Below are 19,435 nucleotides of genomic sequence, written 5' to 3' on the forward strand. Positions count from 1 at the left end.
TAAGCTTTAAAATTATTGTTCATTGAAAGAAAATTAAGGTCAACCTCAAGCGTCAGAAACATATCTTAATTTTTAAGTTTGCTTGTTGTTGCTATTTCTCAGAAATCTTGAGCATGATCAACAAAGTATTCTAAATCATGACTTCTACAATGTTGTTCCTTCTAACGACAGAGGTTCTTTTGTGTGCTATTTTATTTTTAAATTCTAAAGAGCATGTGCATGCATATATATATAGCTTCTTAGAATTGTACTAATGATCATACATGGAGAACAATCTCCTGTAATCTTCATTCGCATGAAGAAAATTCATTATTTTTTTTTTATGAAACAGTTATGTTAAAAGCTTAAAAATAAATTTGGATTACAAAAAAAAAATTGAAGAGAAACAAAGCCGTATACATATAAAACATAAGAAATTTGAAAACGACTTTTTTTATTTGAAATGTGTATGCACATGTGACAATCTCTTCGCCTAAATTATTGGGACACAATTAACGAGAATGATTTTACGCCACTAGATGCGCCTTTTTTTTACAATTAGTTTCACTTTAGCGATGTTCGATGCCACTTATTTACCATTTTTTAAACATTAAAGTGAAACAAAGCATGTTGTAAAAAGTATGTGGTATATGTACAGGAAGGAAACATCTAATCTTATTAGTCCAGTCAATCTAGCATAATTTGTACATTTACCAATGATATAGAATTATATTCAAAACAGTGTGGCTGTGGCCATTGATTGACGACCTTAAATTATCCTATTGACTGTAATAGATTAGATCAGCGTGTGTTTGTAGCGACAACTGCTCCGTATTACTTACTATATAATTGAAACTGTGGAGTCACCAAAGGTTCTTAACGCCTTTAATATTAAAAGAATTCGAAAAATTAATCAGGAATAACTTTATGTTCTGATTTGTATTATTGATATAAATCAAAACATCGTGATATTCCTGATTAGTTTTTTCTAATTACTTTATCTAGGTGTTGAGAACTTTTTGTGACCCCACAGTTTAAGTGTCTTTAACAAGTACATAGAGAGCAGCGGTCGTTACAGACAAACGTTCACATAGTCTGCCTCAGTCAATGGGAAAATTTAAGGTTGTCAATCAATGGCCACAGCCACACTGTTTTGAATATGATTCTCTTCTAAAAAAAACCATTATAGACTACAGTTAATAACAATGCGAAAACATGTGAATAAGGATCGAATAAAGAAAACAGGTATGCAATTGTGATATATACTCCGATGTGATTGGCCCCACATTTCAAATATATTTATATACCTAATAACATTCAATCAATTTCTTGACGATTTACAGAATTTGTATTTAAAAAAAACATATAACAAAGGGTTAGAAGAAAAACACGTGCAGTTAAATACATATACTAGGCTAAACTCTCCGAAATATGTAAAAAACACTGAATCATCATCTTTTTAAAACATATACAATTAATTTTTTTTTAGAAATTTTTCAGCACCCAAATACATCTCCATTAACAGCAGTAGTTGGTGGACTAGGAGCTTTACTTGTTTTAGTATTGATAATTGTTGTAGTAGTATTTATCAGGTAATGTGCCATTGAAGATATTTAGTATATTGAACCCTAAGTCCTATATCCATAGCTACTTAAATTGATAATGGAAAGGGCGAATATATCAGAAATAAAACAACCCAACCAAAGAACAGATAACAGATGAAGGCCACCAATGAGACTTAACGTAGCGTGAAAATCCCGCACCCGGAGGTGGGCCTCAACTGACCCCTAATTGAAATGTGTACTACTTCATTGAAAATGAACGTCATACTAGACTTCAAAACATATAAATGAACTAAAATTAATAAACATACGAGAGTAACAAATGTCAGAGGCCACTGCCTCGAGAAATGCGCATGAATGCGACCGTGTTTCCATGTTTTGTGTGTTCTATAACGTCCCCTATTCCTCATGCCATTGTAGAACACACAGTAAAACGCAAATTTAACCCCAGTTTAAAAGTCCGAGTCCTATGTCAGAATAGGTAACAAAAGAAACTAAGCAACATGACAATGATACATTAATTAACCAAAGGATTGAATTGTACTAGCAGTTACTGACAATCCAGCTCCAAACCTCAATTATACTGATTGAAAGATTATGTCTTTATCATATGAATATCAAGTGCAATCTTTCCCGTTGCGCTTTAGTATCATACCAATATAAATTCTATGAGAAGAACATTAACTCGTATCATGCCAACAACTGGTTTTAGAATAAATGTGTTTTAATTTTTAAAACATGTCGTCAGCAAAAACAAAATAAAGAAAAACGTTACAAGATAAAAAGATGTGCATCTACTAGCACCTGGTAGATCCCCCTGCTATTGGACTCTAAGTCCCCGAGGGTATTATCAGCTCAGTAGTCAGTTCTTCTCAGTGGTATGCTTTCTAAACAGAACTCTTCAAAATTGATTTCCCTTGAACAAAACAAACAAACATGGTATTTGATCACTGATTGAAACCAGAAACAACTATTACACAGTTCGATGGAACATGTTTAGTCTCTAATAAAATATCCAGATTAAATCAAAGTTATCAAACTTCAGATGGGGGTCGATAGCACAGAAAGGCAATCCATCTAGGAGCGACAACTCTGATACCAATCCGGGTAGATCTTTGCTCGAAAGCCTTGATTGGCATGTGATCTAAGGGAATAAAACCGCAACTACAAATCCACTGGACCTTCAGGTTAGTGGGTTGAGCACAAGACGGTCTCGTCTCATAAAAACTCAAGTTTCGGAAACCAGATCAGTAAACATAGACAATTGCAACGGTATACTTGTGGATGCACGTTGTAAAGGCAACAACATCAAACTTCAATCCTATCAGAATATCTAACTGACCGTGTTTATTCTTTACGTTGGGAACAAAACAAGGTTTTTATTAACATCATTGCATTAATTACAAAATCTAGGTTTTCGAAAGGAAGCATACAGTTCGTATACTAAATTGAATATTTATTTATCTCTTCAAGGCGGAGATCCACGAATGGTAAACAAAAAACTGTCAAACGTAAACAGTCGTCAAAAGACATTAACAATCCTGAACTTTACGCACAAGTCACCACGACAGGTATACCTATTTCTTTTAAATACTTAAAAATTATGTGTGTGAATAAAAGGACTCGCATTTCGAATGAATTGAAATAATATGCATAAAAAATCAAAATCAAAGAACATATGATAACTATCAAATGAATAACTGCGGTTTTCATCATTATCAGGGTAAAAAAATTAATGATTTTACACAGTCATTATCATATACATTGAAGCACATTTCATTGAATCTTATTATCCAGTCATTATTTCAAAAGAAAGACATATTGTGCTTTAAAAATACAAACTTAATATTAATTTAAGAAGGTTAAATAAGTGGTTAAATAACACATGAAATTATGAAATTGTCGCAATAAGTGTATCTCACCATCAAAGTATTGATTGAATTCAAACACAAGAAGGAAAATAGAATGAACAAAAAATATATTTGTGTTTAAAAAATATAACTTTTATGTAAGGATAGGTTTGATGCTATGTGGATACATTTATCGTTTTTCAAGAGCTAAATTAACCGGGCATCATCTTTACGATGGCTGTCATTTTTATGATTAAAAAAAAAAAAAAAAATGTGGTGTAAAATGGATTTAAATTTTATGAAGAAGAATCCTGACTGACTGAATCCCAATTAAAATATTACAAGCATGCATAGTCATGATTTTAATATTTGATCATCATATTGAACAGGTGCAAAAGGATAATGCCAGTTTCCGGAGAACATAAGGTTTCTGTTTTCGAATGCAATTTTAGAAGCAATTTGAAATTCCTGTAGATAGCTTTTCATTCTAAATTGAAACGAGACACACACGATATTTATAACACATGCGTAGTTTTGAAGTCAATTATAATGATTCTAAACTGTATGTCTTGGATGAAACGGGTATTCCGGAAGGATCAATCTTGCCCTTACTCTTGTAACAGTTGGTAATGCTCAAAAGTTAAACGATTACCCGTAACAATATTTAAGTCAAACTATAATATGAATATATCAATTTTTTTTTCAGGCGCTACAGACAAACCAAGTCTTTCCAATCCAATTACAACAAATGGCGCAACATATGACAACCAGAATGAGGAGAATAGAGAATATTATAGTTTTGCTGGAGACTCAAAAGGTTCTGAAACTGCTATCTCAATAAATGATTTCTATGACTATGTTGAAAAAGGACGAGGAACAAAGGGACCAATTGAAAAGGAATTTGAGGTTTATATACGTATACATAGCAGTTTTTTTATATACAATTGTTATTTCGTTTTTGTTCAATTATGAATAAATCTGAACAATGATTCCATAGATGAATAATGCAAATTAATTGTAAACAAATTTAAAAACAAAATAGTCATTTTACTTTCCACTGATGCAAGAATTCCGTGGATAATTTACTACTGAAAAGTTTTATATATGAGAAGAAGGAAGCCCTGGATGCTTCTTACTTTGCATACATATGCCTCATATTATGAAATGTCCATTGTACTTGACCTCATTTTAATGGTTGATTGACCACTTGAAAAAGAAAAAAAATGTTAATTTCTCACTTATTATGAGTATTAGAAAAAATACATTTAGTATGTGCCTAGCTTGCGATGTCCTCATGCCTGGCAAATACTATTCATCTGCTCTCAACCCCATTTTATGGATCAGTGAACAATGTTAAGCTTTCGAGGTCAAGTCCATATATGAGATACTTTAAACAATATGTCTACTTTTTTTGGTGTACATAGAATGATTGTAAGGTTTTTATCTTAAACTAGCAGTGTTATCTGACCTTGACCCCATTTATGGTTCAGTGGTTTAAGTATTGTTTTATGTTTTGGTATTTTTTTTAACAAAAAATCTAATATTTCATACAAAAGGTCCACTTAATTTGGTGTATGGACATTTTTTTCGATGTCTATGTTAGCCTTGTTTATTTGACCTTGGTCTTAGTTTAATGGTTTATTGCTCAAGCATTAAATTTTGGTGTTTTTTCTTAATCTTTTAGAAATATGTCAACTATATTTGATGTATGGAATGATTGTAAAGTGTATATGTCTATCTGTCAGGTATCATATGACCATGACCTCATTTTCATTATCTTTTGTGAATGTTAAATGTACATTGTTAGGTTTCTTTTACACACTATAACCAGTAGGTCAACTATATCTAATTCATATATTGACTGCAAGATTAACAAGATTTACATGTTTGTCTCGTATGGTTGATCTGAGCTTGAACTCATTTTCAAATTTTTATGTTTCATTTGTCAATGTTAACTTTTTCTGGTTAAGTTTGTTTCTACATTTTGAACTACATTTTGTGTATTGGATAATTTTAAGGTATACATGTATTTCTGGTTCAGTTTTTCTGACCCATGGGTCATTTTCGTGGTTCATGTTACGATTAAATGATACTTGTACAAAAGCATTATATGTAGGACTATCTACATAAAATCAAATAAATCAGTAAAGCATGCAAGACATTTCAGCAAAACTTGATTAATCATGGATGTCAATCACGTTTTTAACTCCTGACACTACTGACTAATTAAAGTGTACGGATTAATTTTGTTTGTATTTCCTTGTTATTTAGACATTTCATTCCTATCATTTTGCTAACCGACACTTTAAATAGTAGGGAAAATATAAATAGTGGTAAAAGCACATAGAATAAAAGCCGTCTGACAGTCTACATCAACAAGAACTGTGAGACTATTCGTTGCTTTAATCTATTCCTTTAAAGAATGACTTTTGTATTTGTATCTAATTATGAGTTTGTTTTAGAAGTTGATTAATGCTACTGGAAGCTTCTAGTTACTTTTGTTTTATTAGAAATGTACCAATATAACGTCGCTGGGCTTCTAAAATGTTGTAAATTACACATTTGTTTCAAGAAAAAAATATCTCACAAACAGGCTTTAAAAAATTTGGCAAAATGCATGCTTCCAAAATGTTGTATGTGAACTTGAACATTTTTGTAAATAGCAGTGAAATAAAAACGTTGACATTTCTGGATTATCCAAGAACTTCAATTATTTTCACAAAAATAAAGAAATGTACCATTATTTTTTTCCCAAGGCCATTCTACAACGATTTTCAAGTTTTCATTCAACATTTTGGAAGCAAACTTTACAAACAACTGACATTGGCAATTTTTTAATATGTTTTATTTCACACATTTTGATTGGTCTAACTGTATGCTATTTTGTAATACCAAAGTTTTCTTCCCGCCCAGACCATTGGTGTCAAAAAAAGATTTTTTGGCCAAAAAAGTCATATACAACATTTTAGAAGACCAGCGACGATAAATATACTTTTTTCTTTTCTTTCAGAAACTGAAAAAGCAACACCTTAAGGAAACAAAAACAGCATCATTGACTGAAAATATAAGCAAAAACAAATACAAAAATGTATTTCCGTGTATGTAAAATATTTCAATTATATTTATGAAAAAACTTAATTTTGAATCATACTGTAAAGATGTCCCAATACCATCATTCATCTCGTGTAAATCTGAAAACATATTAGGATTGATTGATAGAAAAGAGTACTATGAACATCAAAAAACAAAATTTTTCAAATAATGATTTAAAGATCAAGATAACTTAGAAGCAGTTAGATTGAGGAAAAAGAAGATAACGGTTCCTTTCCATTAGTAATATTTGTTTACACATTAGTTGTATTTTGAAATATCAAGCTCCAGCCTATTCTTGAATTATAACATCATTATTTACTTGTGACGTCACTACTGTAACGTTGATCCAGTTCGTGGTTCTGTTGTGCTGTTTACGTCTGCAGTCCGAGGTTGTTTTACGTGTTTATTTTTATCCTGTGGTTAGCATGTCAAACTATACTTGTGTATTGTTTATTTGTGTATTTCCCTGTCCTGGATGTTGTTGCATTTTTTGTACTGTACTCCTGTCTTGTAATGTTGTCATTTTAGTGTTCTATATTTAACATGGCTATAAAACCGAGGTTTAGCTAGCCACAAAGTTTAACCCCCAATTTGTTCTTAAAAAGGTCGTGTACCAAGTTTGGAAAATGGCAATTGTTATCTTATAGTTCGTTTCTGTGAGTGTTGCATTGATTTTTTTATGCACTTCAGTATTTTGTATATTTCGTTGTTTCCCTCTTAAAGTTTACGGGTGTCACTTGGTTTAAGTTTGTAACCCGGATTTGTGTTCTCTGAATTGATTTATGACTTTCGAACAGTGACATACTACTGTTGCTTTTATTAAGATAAGTTCTGATGCAACTATGTAGAATTAGCATACATGTATAATTTTTATTGGAAATAGGGAAGAAAAGTCATACAAAAATACCACTGATACATAAGTCATCAGGATGAACTGAAATTGGCTATATGTTTTTTTATCAGCAGAACAGACGGTATTGGCATTGAAAGACGTCATTTTTTAATCTTAGAATCATTATCACTGAATTCATGTGAAAAATCCTGTTTGATATTAAAACAAGGAAAACGTGGTATATTTATGATCTGAAATGTGTCATTATATATAAATAATTACCCCATTCATTCTTTGACATGTTTTTTTACATTTGTTTTCCAATTTTGTTTAAAGTGGGTGAAGTTTTGATTTTGTCATTTGATGTGTCACTTTCCGTTATGAATTTTCCTTGGAGTTCAGTATTTTTGTTGTTTAACTTTTTAATCTGTCTTTTGAGTATTTTTCATTTTGTTTTATACTTAGTATTGATCTGATGAGCTATGTTTAATTTAAGAAGATACAATGTGGATATGTATTTAGTCAAATGTTTTGCCAAAATTGAAAATGTTGACTTGTGACCGGAATTATCAATCATAAGCTTTAACATACTTGTAGCTAAATCAAACCATCTGAATTGTTAACAATGAAATTATAGTGAAATTATAGTGAGGAACTTTATTTACGTTTTTTTAGAAAGCGTCACATATGACACAGTAACACTTATTCATAGTCATTGACATTAAAAACTATCTTAATAAATAATGTTTAAGGTATTTGAATTGTAACTAAAATACAAAACTAAAAAAATACTTTTAATAAATTTATGATGATATATTTATTTATTACTTTTTTGATCTGTTGACGCAATCAAACATTTACATAATAATGATCTTGTACCTTTTATCCTTTCCCGCATTGTAAAGCTTGTGCATTCTGAAACAGCTCCAGAAACACTTGCCAGAGTTTGAATGAATTTTTCGTAGAAACTTACTAGCAACATATACTTTTGTGATTCTTTTTTTGATTTTTTTCCTTAGAACAATTCATAAAAACTGGCAAAACCAAACGATTTCTATCAAATAACATCTGAAAAACAACTGAAATATTCCTGACTCAATAACCCTGGTACTTTTGATAACTATCAATAAAGCTAAGGAAAAAAATTCGACGTCAATGTAATGAATATTAAACTATTCCATATTTAGATGATGAAACTCGTGTTATACTTGCCCTACAGCCAGGAAAAGCCGCATCTGACTATATTAATGCATCATTTATAAATGTAAGTATCTTCAAAAAGTATCATCAAAACATAACTTCAATAATGATGTTGTACGTATTCACTTCCCTTCAAGTACATACAAAGAATTTGAAATCATACGGTGATTTTAGAGGAGAACGAGAATTATGTATCATATGAGCGACCATGCCGTGACCTACAGATTCATACAATATGTTATTTGTATTCTTTCCATACTGAATTCGACATTGTTAATTCATCAAAGCATAAAATAACAAGTACTACGAACAATAGGTCTGGTTCAAGACATAGTACCAAAAAAATGTTCTTCTTGTCACATTTTAACTGCATAGCTTTATGTGTTAGGGTTGAATATTCAAATGCGTCAATTTAAATGTTCTTTTTGTGCGCTCTGACTAATTTGATTATTTATACATAAGTATCTATTTTTTTATTGAAGGTAAGTCATACGATAGAAATCTAAACATACCAAGCATAATATGGTTTTATTTTTAGATTTTCGAAAGAATTTGCATTTGTTCATTGGCCTTGTTATCATAAGATTTTAAGGCCAAATTTAAAAAAAAAATGCATCTAGCATACATGACAATCACATTCTGATTTGCAGACTAATATGTAATTAAGCATTACCTTCAAAATAGACCAGCCTAAGAAGGGTTAGACCCTGGTGTCGAATGAAATTGAATTTTCAATTGCACAATAGTATTCTCAACTAACTTCATTATTGTCATAACTGCTTATTTTTCATATAATGTATCAAAATGTTATTTCAGGGATATGGTCAAGTTAAAAAATACATCGCCGCCCAAGGTTAGTTAGTAGAACACATTTCAGGATTGTCTTAACATTATGTTTGATACAAATAAAAACAAAACAAATAAAACGAAGGCTCTTTCTTCATGAATACAAATGGAAAAGAAAGAATATATTTATACAACATCATCATGAGCTAATTGAATATCAAGGACATAATAAAACCGCGTTATCCGATTTCCCGAAAGTCATAGTATAATTTTAAACAAGACTTACATTTATACCACATTAGAAAATATATAATTAGTTATCAAAAGTACCAGAATTATAACTTAGTACTCCATACACGCTGTATATGTAAAACGCTGAAAAAATATTACAACAGCATAACATGGTATCAAAATATTTTAAGATTGATTTATTGATTGTTCGTATTCACGCCATTTCCAGCAATCTGTCATATTTTTTGACGGCTAGTTATTATTTGCGAAAAAGTCGTAGTAACTAGATAGAACTACCGACTTTCGATTGGACGACTGGACATGTCAATTTCTTTGGTTAAGCAGAAAACAAATCATTTTTTCTGTAGGTCAGAATCTGGTTTGAAAACAATATATAATGCACTATTGATATTTAAGGCATACTTAAGAAATTTCTTTATTACCAAGTGGTTAATAAAGTAATATATTAACTTAAGTTTTGTATGTATTATAGGACCATTGGAACCTACTATTAATGATTTTTGGAGGATGATCTTGCAATATGATTGTGGCAAAATTATTATGTTAACAAACGTGTTTGAACTAGGCAAGGTAGCACATATTTTATAAAATGTATTTTATTCATTTGAAATAGTTTTGGATAGAAAATTTACATTATCTTTTAACAAACGCTTCAATATATCTTCATTTTGTTATTATTTTCTTTTCAAATAAATGAATTTTGATAAAGAACAAAGTGGCTATAATTGTGACATCTTATACTGTAAATCAAAAACAGAAGTAAAAATATGTTTTGGTTTGTCAATTTATTTCAGCAAAAATGTAAGCAGTATTGGCCTGATCCCGAAACTAAAACAAAAAAATATGGATCAATTGAAATTGTTTTAAAAGATGAAGATGTCTACTCAGATTTTACTATTAGAACACTGAAGATAATGAAGGTATTATATATGTTAAAAATACTTTGAGTAAATAAAAGGATAAAATCTTTTATTATAGCACCAAAATAGTGCTCAGCGTCCTTAAATGAAACATCAATCAACCACTTCCTATTAATTTATTATCGTAAATCTGATCAAAACGTTATCGAATGCCAAAGCGCACTTTACAAAATCTGGAAACTGCATGTCAATGTTACGATTTCAATGAAATTAATGTCGGTCTCAAATGTTCAAATATATTTGTTTCATACAAAAATGAGTATGAAACACCTAGAAAATATAAAGACGTATGATTATTCGACAGTTTAATATATTATAAATCCATACAGGTAGTTGCAATTGACATTTATGAATTAAAACATTTGTCTACAATGGAAATTTTTGTCCGTGGAAGTATACGATAAAAAGATCATAACATTATATTTTTCATATGAGATGTATTATCAGCCCTCGGTCAACAAACCCTTGAAGCTTGTTTGCTGATATCATGACATCGGGATGATAGAATAGTAGAAAACTTCCTTAATAATCTGATAGTATCATATCAATCTCTATATTCTGTTTTATTTAACGTTTGCCATTGTTAACAAATGTTATATAATACAAAAATATACATGGAAAAAGCCATACCAGTATATAATTATAACGGCGAGTATGGTAATAATCTGAAAAATTATATTTTAGGGGGCTCGCGGGTCTAAATCATTTTTTTTTTTATTTCATATAAGATTTTGCTATTTTTTCTATATATGAACTTAATCTTATACATAATAGAAAAATAAAATAAAAAAAGAGGTAAATATTGAAATAAAAAAAGAACTTAATTACAGAGATCGCTTAAATTTATTTAGTTAATATATAGCTGGTTCGAAAACAATGATAAAAAGTATTGGTCACCGATGAGTAAAAACAGATATTTCAGTTTAAATGCCAAAAAATAGCTTTTTTTGCTTCAAAGGGAGATAATTTGGAGCTTTTTCAATGATATAAACCATTTTAATAGTCATCTTGGGCCAAACCGAATCGATTTTTTGGGTAATTTTTGTATCATATTATTAAGTAATAGTTTCGAAACAATTTTATGTTTACAAATGAAAAATATAAGAAACGAATGTTATAAATCTTGTTAGTTGCGAAGCACGAACTAAACAAGTAGGTTGAAGTTTACAATGCAGTAGTATTTTGATTACTGTATCAAATAACCGTCTTATATGTAAACCTTCATCGCATTTTTTTTTAATTTACAGGAAAACCAAAACAAAACAGTGAAACAATTTCATTTTACTGCTTGGCCTGATAAAGATGTCCCAAAATATGCATCATCAATAGTTCACTTCCGACATAAGGTGTTCTCGTCCAAGGTGTCATCAAAAGGACCGATCGTTATTCACTGCAGGTGGGTTACAGTTTAGGCTAAGAGAGAAGGACATGAAACCTAAATACGAGGAGCACGCACTAGTACTGTTGAAGGAATATAAGTTTCATGAAAGTTTACATAGAAAAACTCACCTGCTCATTGGGAAAAAGAAATTTTTAACCTTTTTAGCATTATATTTTCTTTTTTCCATTCAAAATTTACCTCCTGAAGACAAATTTAGCATCAGAAGGATTTGTCTGTTCTATGATTGTCTCTTATCGACCAAGACTTTGCCAGATTGAGGGAAACCCCTAATGGTAGATCAATGCCTTTTGATATGATAAAGAGTAAACTAGCAGTTGTATTGAGCAGTAGCTAGAAAAAGAAAAAAAATCCTATTTCAATAGTGTGCATTTGGAGCGTGTTTTTCGTGAATACTTCATAATCCATATGACCAAACGGGAACAAAAAATCTCAGCCAAATTCACTAAAGGTTTGTTAAGCCTGAGAAAATATTACTGATTAATTTCTGAATTATAAACGGATATATAACAAAATGTATGCCAGAAATCATGCCAGTACCAAAGCACTCTTAACTTCTTATCAAAAGCAAATACAGTAAATTTACATAAAATTGTAAATAGGCATGGTATTTTAGCTTCAATTCATCCTCTCTCCCCTAACTGCGAGAAATTGCGCTGAGTATTTACAACCAATATTTCTTTGACAGGGGTACACTCTTTACTTTTTTAGCCGGTTCAATTAAAAAAATTGAATGTTTTTGGATTTTGTTCCCATATATGTAGACACTAGGACATACCAATTTAGTAGACAAATTATATGTTGTAAATGACATAAGTATTTATTTGTCATTAACAATGCACTGAATTTTGTATATTGAAGGGAAATATTTATTATTCGTTGAGTATCATTGTGTTTTGTTATTGTTCTATTTGATACATGACATTTCTCTACAACATACTCATTCAGTGCTGGTATTGGACGAACGGGTACCTTTATTGCCATGGATTATATTGTGAATGAGGCGAATGAATTGAAGTCTATAGACGTGTTTAAATGTGTAGAAACTCTTAGGAGACAAAGGGTCAACATGGTGCAAACTGCTGTAAGTTGTATACCGTCTTCAATATATAAAAGTGTAAATTATTGTAAATGTTGTTTTATATATGTTTTGATTTTTCAGATATTCGGAATCCTCTAGATTAACACATCCTATATTAATTTCGCAGTGTGAACCGTACTTTATCTTTTTATATTTTGCTTACAAATAGTTTGAAAAGTCATTTTAATGACGCCGAAGAAGGCAACGGGAGTATTAAGTATTACACCTGAGTGTCGCGTCGTCTTTTCGTCCATCTATTTGTTCTTCTGTCTGTCTATCCGTCTGTCCGATTTTTGTTTCTACTGTCGATCTTATGAGATTTTCTCATTTAAATTTTATAAAACTTATACACCCTTTTTTAAGACTTAAAACACGTAGAGATCGAATTAAGGCAGAGAGTGTCTTTCTTTTCTAAAGTTATACCCCTTATAACTTGAATCATTGCAATGCTGTTCTTTTCCTCGCTATAACTCTAGTCTCATCCAAGTTTCATACACAATGCTTAAACCACCATCAGGTAGACAACGTTTGAAATTGGATTGTGATTTATGTCTACTTTTAACTTGCAATTACAAAGCTTGTTGATTCTCTTGATCGGCCAATGTGTAAAAAGTACGAAGACTGAAAATGTAAAATATTGTTTATAATTTTGATATCTGTTATAATGTTAACCTTTCTGAGAAGATTCTATTATCATCTTTTTTTACCAAAAAACTGTCATACTCCTTTTAGGAGTTAATTATTGCCTTTTAATAGGGAATATTAGTAGTGTTTGTATCTTTGGTATTATCCTTAAGATTTGGATAGAAAAAAAAATCATTAACAGAAAAACTTTCAGTCAGTTGCAATTAATAGTGTTTTATAACATAAACGTTATTCCTTTCCAACTTCTACTTGATCTTATTTTGATAAATCTACCCATCTACACAGGTATTTTCTATGATGGACAAATGTTGTTCAATGGAAACCAGGAGTTAAAATATGCAAATATTACAAACAAGAGTTTTAAAAACAATAAAGAATCTACACTGACAAAAGATGAATGCTCATACTTAATAATCTTTTGCATTTTGATATTCTTTACTCCTTAGCGTCAGTACGTGTTTCTCCATGAAGCAATCTTAGAAGCTGTGATGTGTCCTAATTCTGGAACTCCTTCGAAAGATTTTCCAGATGTATATAAAAAGTTAATGCTGCAGGATTCAAGTAGAAATACAACATACCTCCAAGTAGAGTATCAGGTATGAGTTAATTTCTGATTTATTTCTTTGTATCATTATCAATACTTCAATAAACTATCTGTAAGTTTTGGTTAACCTTTATCTAAATGAAAATAAAAAAAAATCTTTTGAAATTCATAGTTTTAACCAAAAAAATTATAAAGTTTTAATATACTAATATATTAATAAATATATTGTCTTTTCCATAGCGTATGAATGCAATGTGCGAAAAACATGAAGACAGTGTATTTGATAAAGGTAAAATTCCCGAAAATAGGACCAAGAATAGAGACAGTACTATACTTCCAGGTATGTAGCTGCTTCATAAATAAATAAACTTCATCACAGAGAGATGTCTCACTTTTTTTGAAATTTCGATAATGCTTATGTTGAAGTATAACAGCATACAAGTTTTGCAATTATTCAAAGACAATGAACCATGACCGAAGGTACATAACCTAACAATCTCCATGGATATGAAATGTGCCAATGCAAATACAACTACCTTCCAAATACTATTGAATTATCTTAAATGGTTCTCTTTAAACAAACCTAAACAAAAAATAATAAATGAAAACAAATAAAAACAATCAGAGTCAATAGACCAACTGAGGGGGCGGAGCCAAATAAAGTCCATGAAAATGAGATATTCTAATACTAATACAACTGCATACCAAAAATCATTTGTGGTTCACCTTTAACCAGACCTAATCACAAACTAATACATTTGTTGAATGCCCCTGTCTCTGACGCCGACACAGGAAACAGCATAACTATGTCTCGCATTTTAACTTCGTCAATATTTGTTAATAATTTATATATAGCAAATCTAGATCTTTTCCAGATTTTAATTACCATGTCAAAGATTCTTGTAACTGAATTTGTTCTGTTTTAATGGCAGATCTATTTATTAGTATTGGTTTTGTAGTTGAATATGAGATGCCAATCCTGTCAACATTTGTGGAAGGACACAATGAATATATCAATGCCGTATTTATACCTGTAAGTCAAACATTTGAAATGATTAAAAACAAATTGTTACATAGTTTTATTTTATGGGACTGTCATACTAGTAAGTGGTTTAGCTAGCTATAGAACCAGATTTTCTCGCCATTGTCTACCAAAGAATATGCCTGATCAATTTAAGAATATGATAGTTGTCTTCAATTTGTTGGATGTATTTGAGCTTTGGTTTTGAAACTTGATTAGGAATATTAGAATTTTCCCAATACGGTAGGGTAGAAATGTGTGTATTGTATTCAGAAATCACTTATTATTAGAAGATTTCAGAATCATTTTCAAAATATGTTATCACACCATATTGGGGCCATGTAGACAGTAGTAAGTTTTATGCATTCAGAAACTGTAATTACTATTCATGTATAATTGCTACTTCACATATGCATATGCAATTTTACATTACAAATATATAACCAAAAGTAATAAATAGAACTTACTACTGTTCCAATACTTTGGTAATGTGTTTTCATCCTACAAAAACATGTTTATATTTTCCATGATGTAAATCATATTATAAAATTAATGAATAATGGTAAATCGTCAAAGAGATAGGATCAACTACTTCCTACTTCCTTAAATAAATTTACAAATTTTCAAATGAGACGGCTATTTAATGTATTTTATTTTAAATTCATTATATGCACAATCAGTTTTGCGGAAATTGCTATAGGTCGGTGATTTATGCATTTTAACTATACTCCTTTTATTTCTTTAATAGTGAAATAACAAAAATAACGGAACTCCGACGAAAATTCCAAACAAATAGTCCATAATCAAATGACAAAATCAAAAGATCAAACACATCAAATTAATGAGTAACAACTGTCATCTTCTATTGATGAAATGGAAGATTTGAACCTTAATTTATAGCTAGCTAATCCTCTCACTTGTATGACAGTCGCATAGAATTTCATTATTTGGACAACAATGTGGTAACAAAACAAACATGATAGGAAAGAATGTAAAAAAAAAAAGTTACCGAAGTCAACAAAGTTTTATAACCTCAATCAATGCAAAATAGACCAAAAATATGTAAACAAAGAAAAAACGAAAGGCACATAGAAAAAAATAAAAAACGAAAAAAAAAATACAAATATTACCATTGCAAAATAACAGTTCAAAAGACTATTTTAAAAAGATACTATAAGAATAATGATGATATATACCCCTTGCAAATTGTACAAACACAGGACTGACAAGGAAAAATTACTAAACCTGAAAAATCTCAATTGCAATACTATGTATTAAAAGGGTAAATGATATCAGAGGAACTTTCAACTCAGAAGTCAAAAATAAAACTGACAACGCAATGGTTAAACAAAGATCATCACATATACTACAGAAGACAAAACATAAGATAGAAAACAAAAGACGATGCAACACGAACCCTACCAAAACTGGAGGTGTTCTCATGTGCTATTTAAGGGCACACTAGTGGCACCCGTTATGTTGCTCGTGTAAGAAACAAAGCAAAATATAATTAATATAAAGTCATTCATTTTTTTGCTGTATGTGTTCTTATAATGTTAACTAGTTCCGTAATAATATCATAATGAAATCAACAAAGGCGATCAGTAATATTAGTTGATTGATACCTATAATGAAATAAAGATAGTTTTCTGGTCTATTTTAAGGGCTACAAAAATAAGAAAGCATTCATTGTAACACAGCTGCCTCTTGAGCACACGAGAATAGATCTTTGGAGGCTGGTTTATGACCACAACATACAAACCATTGTTATGCTCAACCAAGTTAAAGACGATACGGTTAGTATTGGATTTTTTTTTATTTCAAAATGCATGGCTTTTAATTTTGTACGCCAAACTCTAATGTGTTTTGAGTAAATATAAAATATATTGGACTTTCGTCATCACATAGACATTGTTTTTTACACTTGAATTCATCAAAATATAACTAAACCATACAAATGTATACACGTATGATACATTAAAGTATAAGTAACATAGAAGGTCCGTAATTCTTTCATATGACACCTCGATTTCCAGAAGAGGTTTCAAAAATTAAAATAAAATAAACATGTATATGAATTTCTGATAAAAATAATATTTTTAATATAATCGTTATTTTTGCAATGAAATTTCAAAGGCTTTTCAAATTTATTTTGTACTTGAAATTGCCAAAAAAAAAACAACCAAAACAATAACGTTTGACGTCATAATCAAATTATAACCAATTAAGAACTGAGATTAAACGAACCACACTTTGAACTGTGAAACGTCGCACGCTACTGGTGTTACTTTGGTGAAATTACGGACTAGACACATTCATCTTGTTAATTTTTAAACAAAAACAATGATATTATAAAGTGTTGTATATCATTTTAAAGCTTTTAAACTCTTCTTTCCGATTATTGCAATTTTGTATATGTAACAGACCATTTTCATTAATTAAAACTCAATAAAACCTTCATTTTGCAACATTATTTCCTTGTCCCGCGTTACACTTTTAGTTTTGTGAAATTCTGAATACCGTAAAAAACATGTGATCTTCTTTACCAAACGATATAAAAGTTTGTCTAGAACAAGCAATTTATAAGTGGGCGATGACGTAATGTTGATTTTTCTCTCGAAAAAAACGGAAATATAAGAAAAAGGGATCAAGATGATATAAATTATGTGTCCCATGCACGAAATGTTGCCGTATTTTTTTAAAAATTGTCCCAAAAAAGAGAATTCCAGAGCAATCCCCATGTCGAAAGTAAATAATTCTTATACTAATATTTTGTACAAAGATCACACTTTCGCCTCATGCAATAAACAGGAATTTTTAAAACAAATTCTTTTTACTCGAGTTGATTAGCAATGTCCGACTTTTTGTCCCCTTCGAACAATATTAAACGTAGGGTAACGTTTCCTGTTTTTTCATGATGTTTATTTCATACAGTGCCATTTGCTACATAAAAAACTTTATAATAGATAAAAGTACAAAAATTTATCTCTATTTTGATATTAAATTCCCATAAATTAAATCTAATATACGAGATATCAGATAAAACTAAAATGTCCGATACAATGTCCCCACATACGATTTTGACGTTATTTAATAAAATATGCTTCTAACGTTCCGTCTAGTTGTCGTGCTTGCGGTTTTCACAGACGATTTGGAAAACGGCTATTTTATTTTGTTGCTTAATGAGAAAACTTTAAAATTAATGTTTCATTTTGAAGCTCTACCGATTCACAAAGAAGGGGTGGGGAGAGAGATTTCCTCGCGTATCTGAAGTGTTTTCCGGACTATAATAGTCGGATCCGCTATAATACAAATTAATAGAAAAAACAGCTATAATAATTGTTCCCGCTATATATAATTCCCTTGCATATATTTGTGCAGAACTGCCATGCTAGATATGCCGTAGTCCTTTTGCCTTGACATTCTGGAGTGCAAAAGTGAATACATTTGCAGTGCATAGTTATTCCATAAAAAGAAAGCGATTGCCCTTATAATTAAAATGTATATAATCAAATGGTTTCAATTCAAGTTACTTTTTTATTTTTCATTTGCTAATAAAACTAAAGCTTAACATATTTTATCTAAGAAGAAAGAAATCCTTCTTAGGAAAAAAAATCAATCTTTTAAAATTTATTGTAAAAAGCCATCTGAACAACATGCATTCCAACGTTTTTATTTTGTCTTACGTCTTTGAGTGTGTAACGTTAGGTGACACCAGTGTCGTGCGACGTTTCAATAAATTAAAATAATCAACAAGTCAGGAAAAGTATAAATTATGTAAGAATTGGAGAAATTTCTGTATTACTTTAGCCAAGTTTCTCAAATATTAAAATCTTGATAAATGAAGCTTATTTTTTAAAAATTAATCTTTACTAGGAAGCGTATTGGCCTGAAGATCAAGAGACACCAATCCAAATTGGAGCTTTTAAAATAGAACTTACAGCAATGGAATCAAAGCCTTTTTGTAACTGTTTACATATTACCTTTAAGTATAAAACCTGGGTATGTAGAACTAAGCTTTTGTTTATTATCGATATGAATATAAGATGCGGTATTATTTACATTGAGATAATTTTCCATTACAGTCCACACGTAGATTTAAGCATTAAGGTCTTCAAGCTGAAACGTTACTGTGTAGTCGGCTATAATTTGCCACAACTTCAAATACAAACATGATCAGTCCATCCAATTATATAAACTCCAAAAAATATGTATTCACGTTTTGTTTTCGGTCAATTGTTCTGCTTTATCCAATAAGAAAAAAAATAGCG

The 19,435-nt window shown here is 30.3% G+C and overlaps 1 protein-coding gene across 1 annotated transcript in view; it reads left to right on the forward strand.

The window, feature by feature from the left end:
• LOC134704914 (receptor-type tyrosine-protein phosphatase kappa-like) overlaps nucleotides 1–19,435 on the forward strand; it is a 45,592-nt gene that overhangs the window by 23,102 nt on the left and 3,055 nt on the right. Inside the window, exons 9-23 of the mRNA XM_063563699.1 lie at nucleotides 1,469–1,571; nucleotides 3,015–3,112; nucleotides 4,098–4,297; nucleotides 6,402–6,489; nucleotides 8,504–8,580; nucleotides 9,333–9,369; nucleotides 10,027–10,124; nucleotides 10,349–10,474; nucleotides 11,722–11,870; nucleotides 12,822–12,957; nucleotides 14,046–14,195; nucleotides 14,384–14,483; nucleotides 15,103–15,176; nucleotides 16,829–16,960; nucleotides 19,041–19,166. Coding sequence (XP_063419769.1) covers nucleotides 1,469–1,571; nucleotides 3,015–3,112; nucleotides 4,098–4,297; nucleotides 6,402–6,489; nucleotides 8,504–8,580; nucleotides 9,333–9,369; nucleotides 10,027–10,124; nucleotides 10,349–10,474; nucleotides 11,722–11,870; nucleotides 12,822–12,957; nucleotides 14,046–14,195; nucleotides 14,384–14,483; nucleotides 15,103–15,176; nucleotides 16,829–16,960; nucleotides 19,041–19,166 — 1,694 coding nt within the window. The remainder of the gene's footprint in view (nucleotides 1–1,468; nucleotides 1,572–3,014; nucleotides 3,113–4,097; nucleotides 4,298–6,401; nucleotides 6,490–8,503; nucleotides 8,581–9,332; nucleotides 9,370–10,026; nucleotides 10,125–10,348; nucleotides 10,475–11,721; nucleotides 11,871–12,821; nucleotides 12,958–14,045; nucleotides 14,196–14,383; nucleotides 14,484–15,102; nucleotides 15,177–16,828; nucleotides 16,961–19,040; nucleotides 19,167–19,435) is intronic.

This window comes from Mytilus trossulus, chromosome 1, assembly GCF_036588685.1.
Source record: "Mytilus trossulus isolate FHL-02 chromosome 1, PNRI_Mtr1.1.1.hap1, whole genome shotgun sequence".
NCBI lineage: Eukaryota > Metazoa > Mollusca > Bivalvia > Mytilida > Mytilidae > Mytilus > Mytilus trossulus.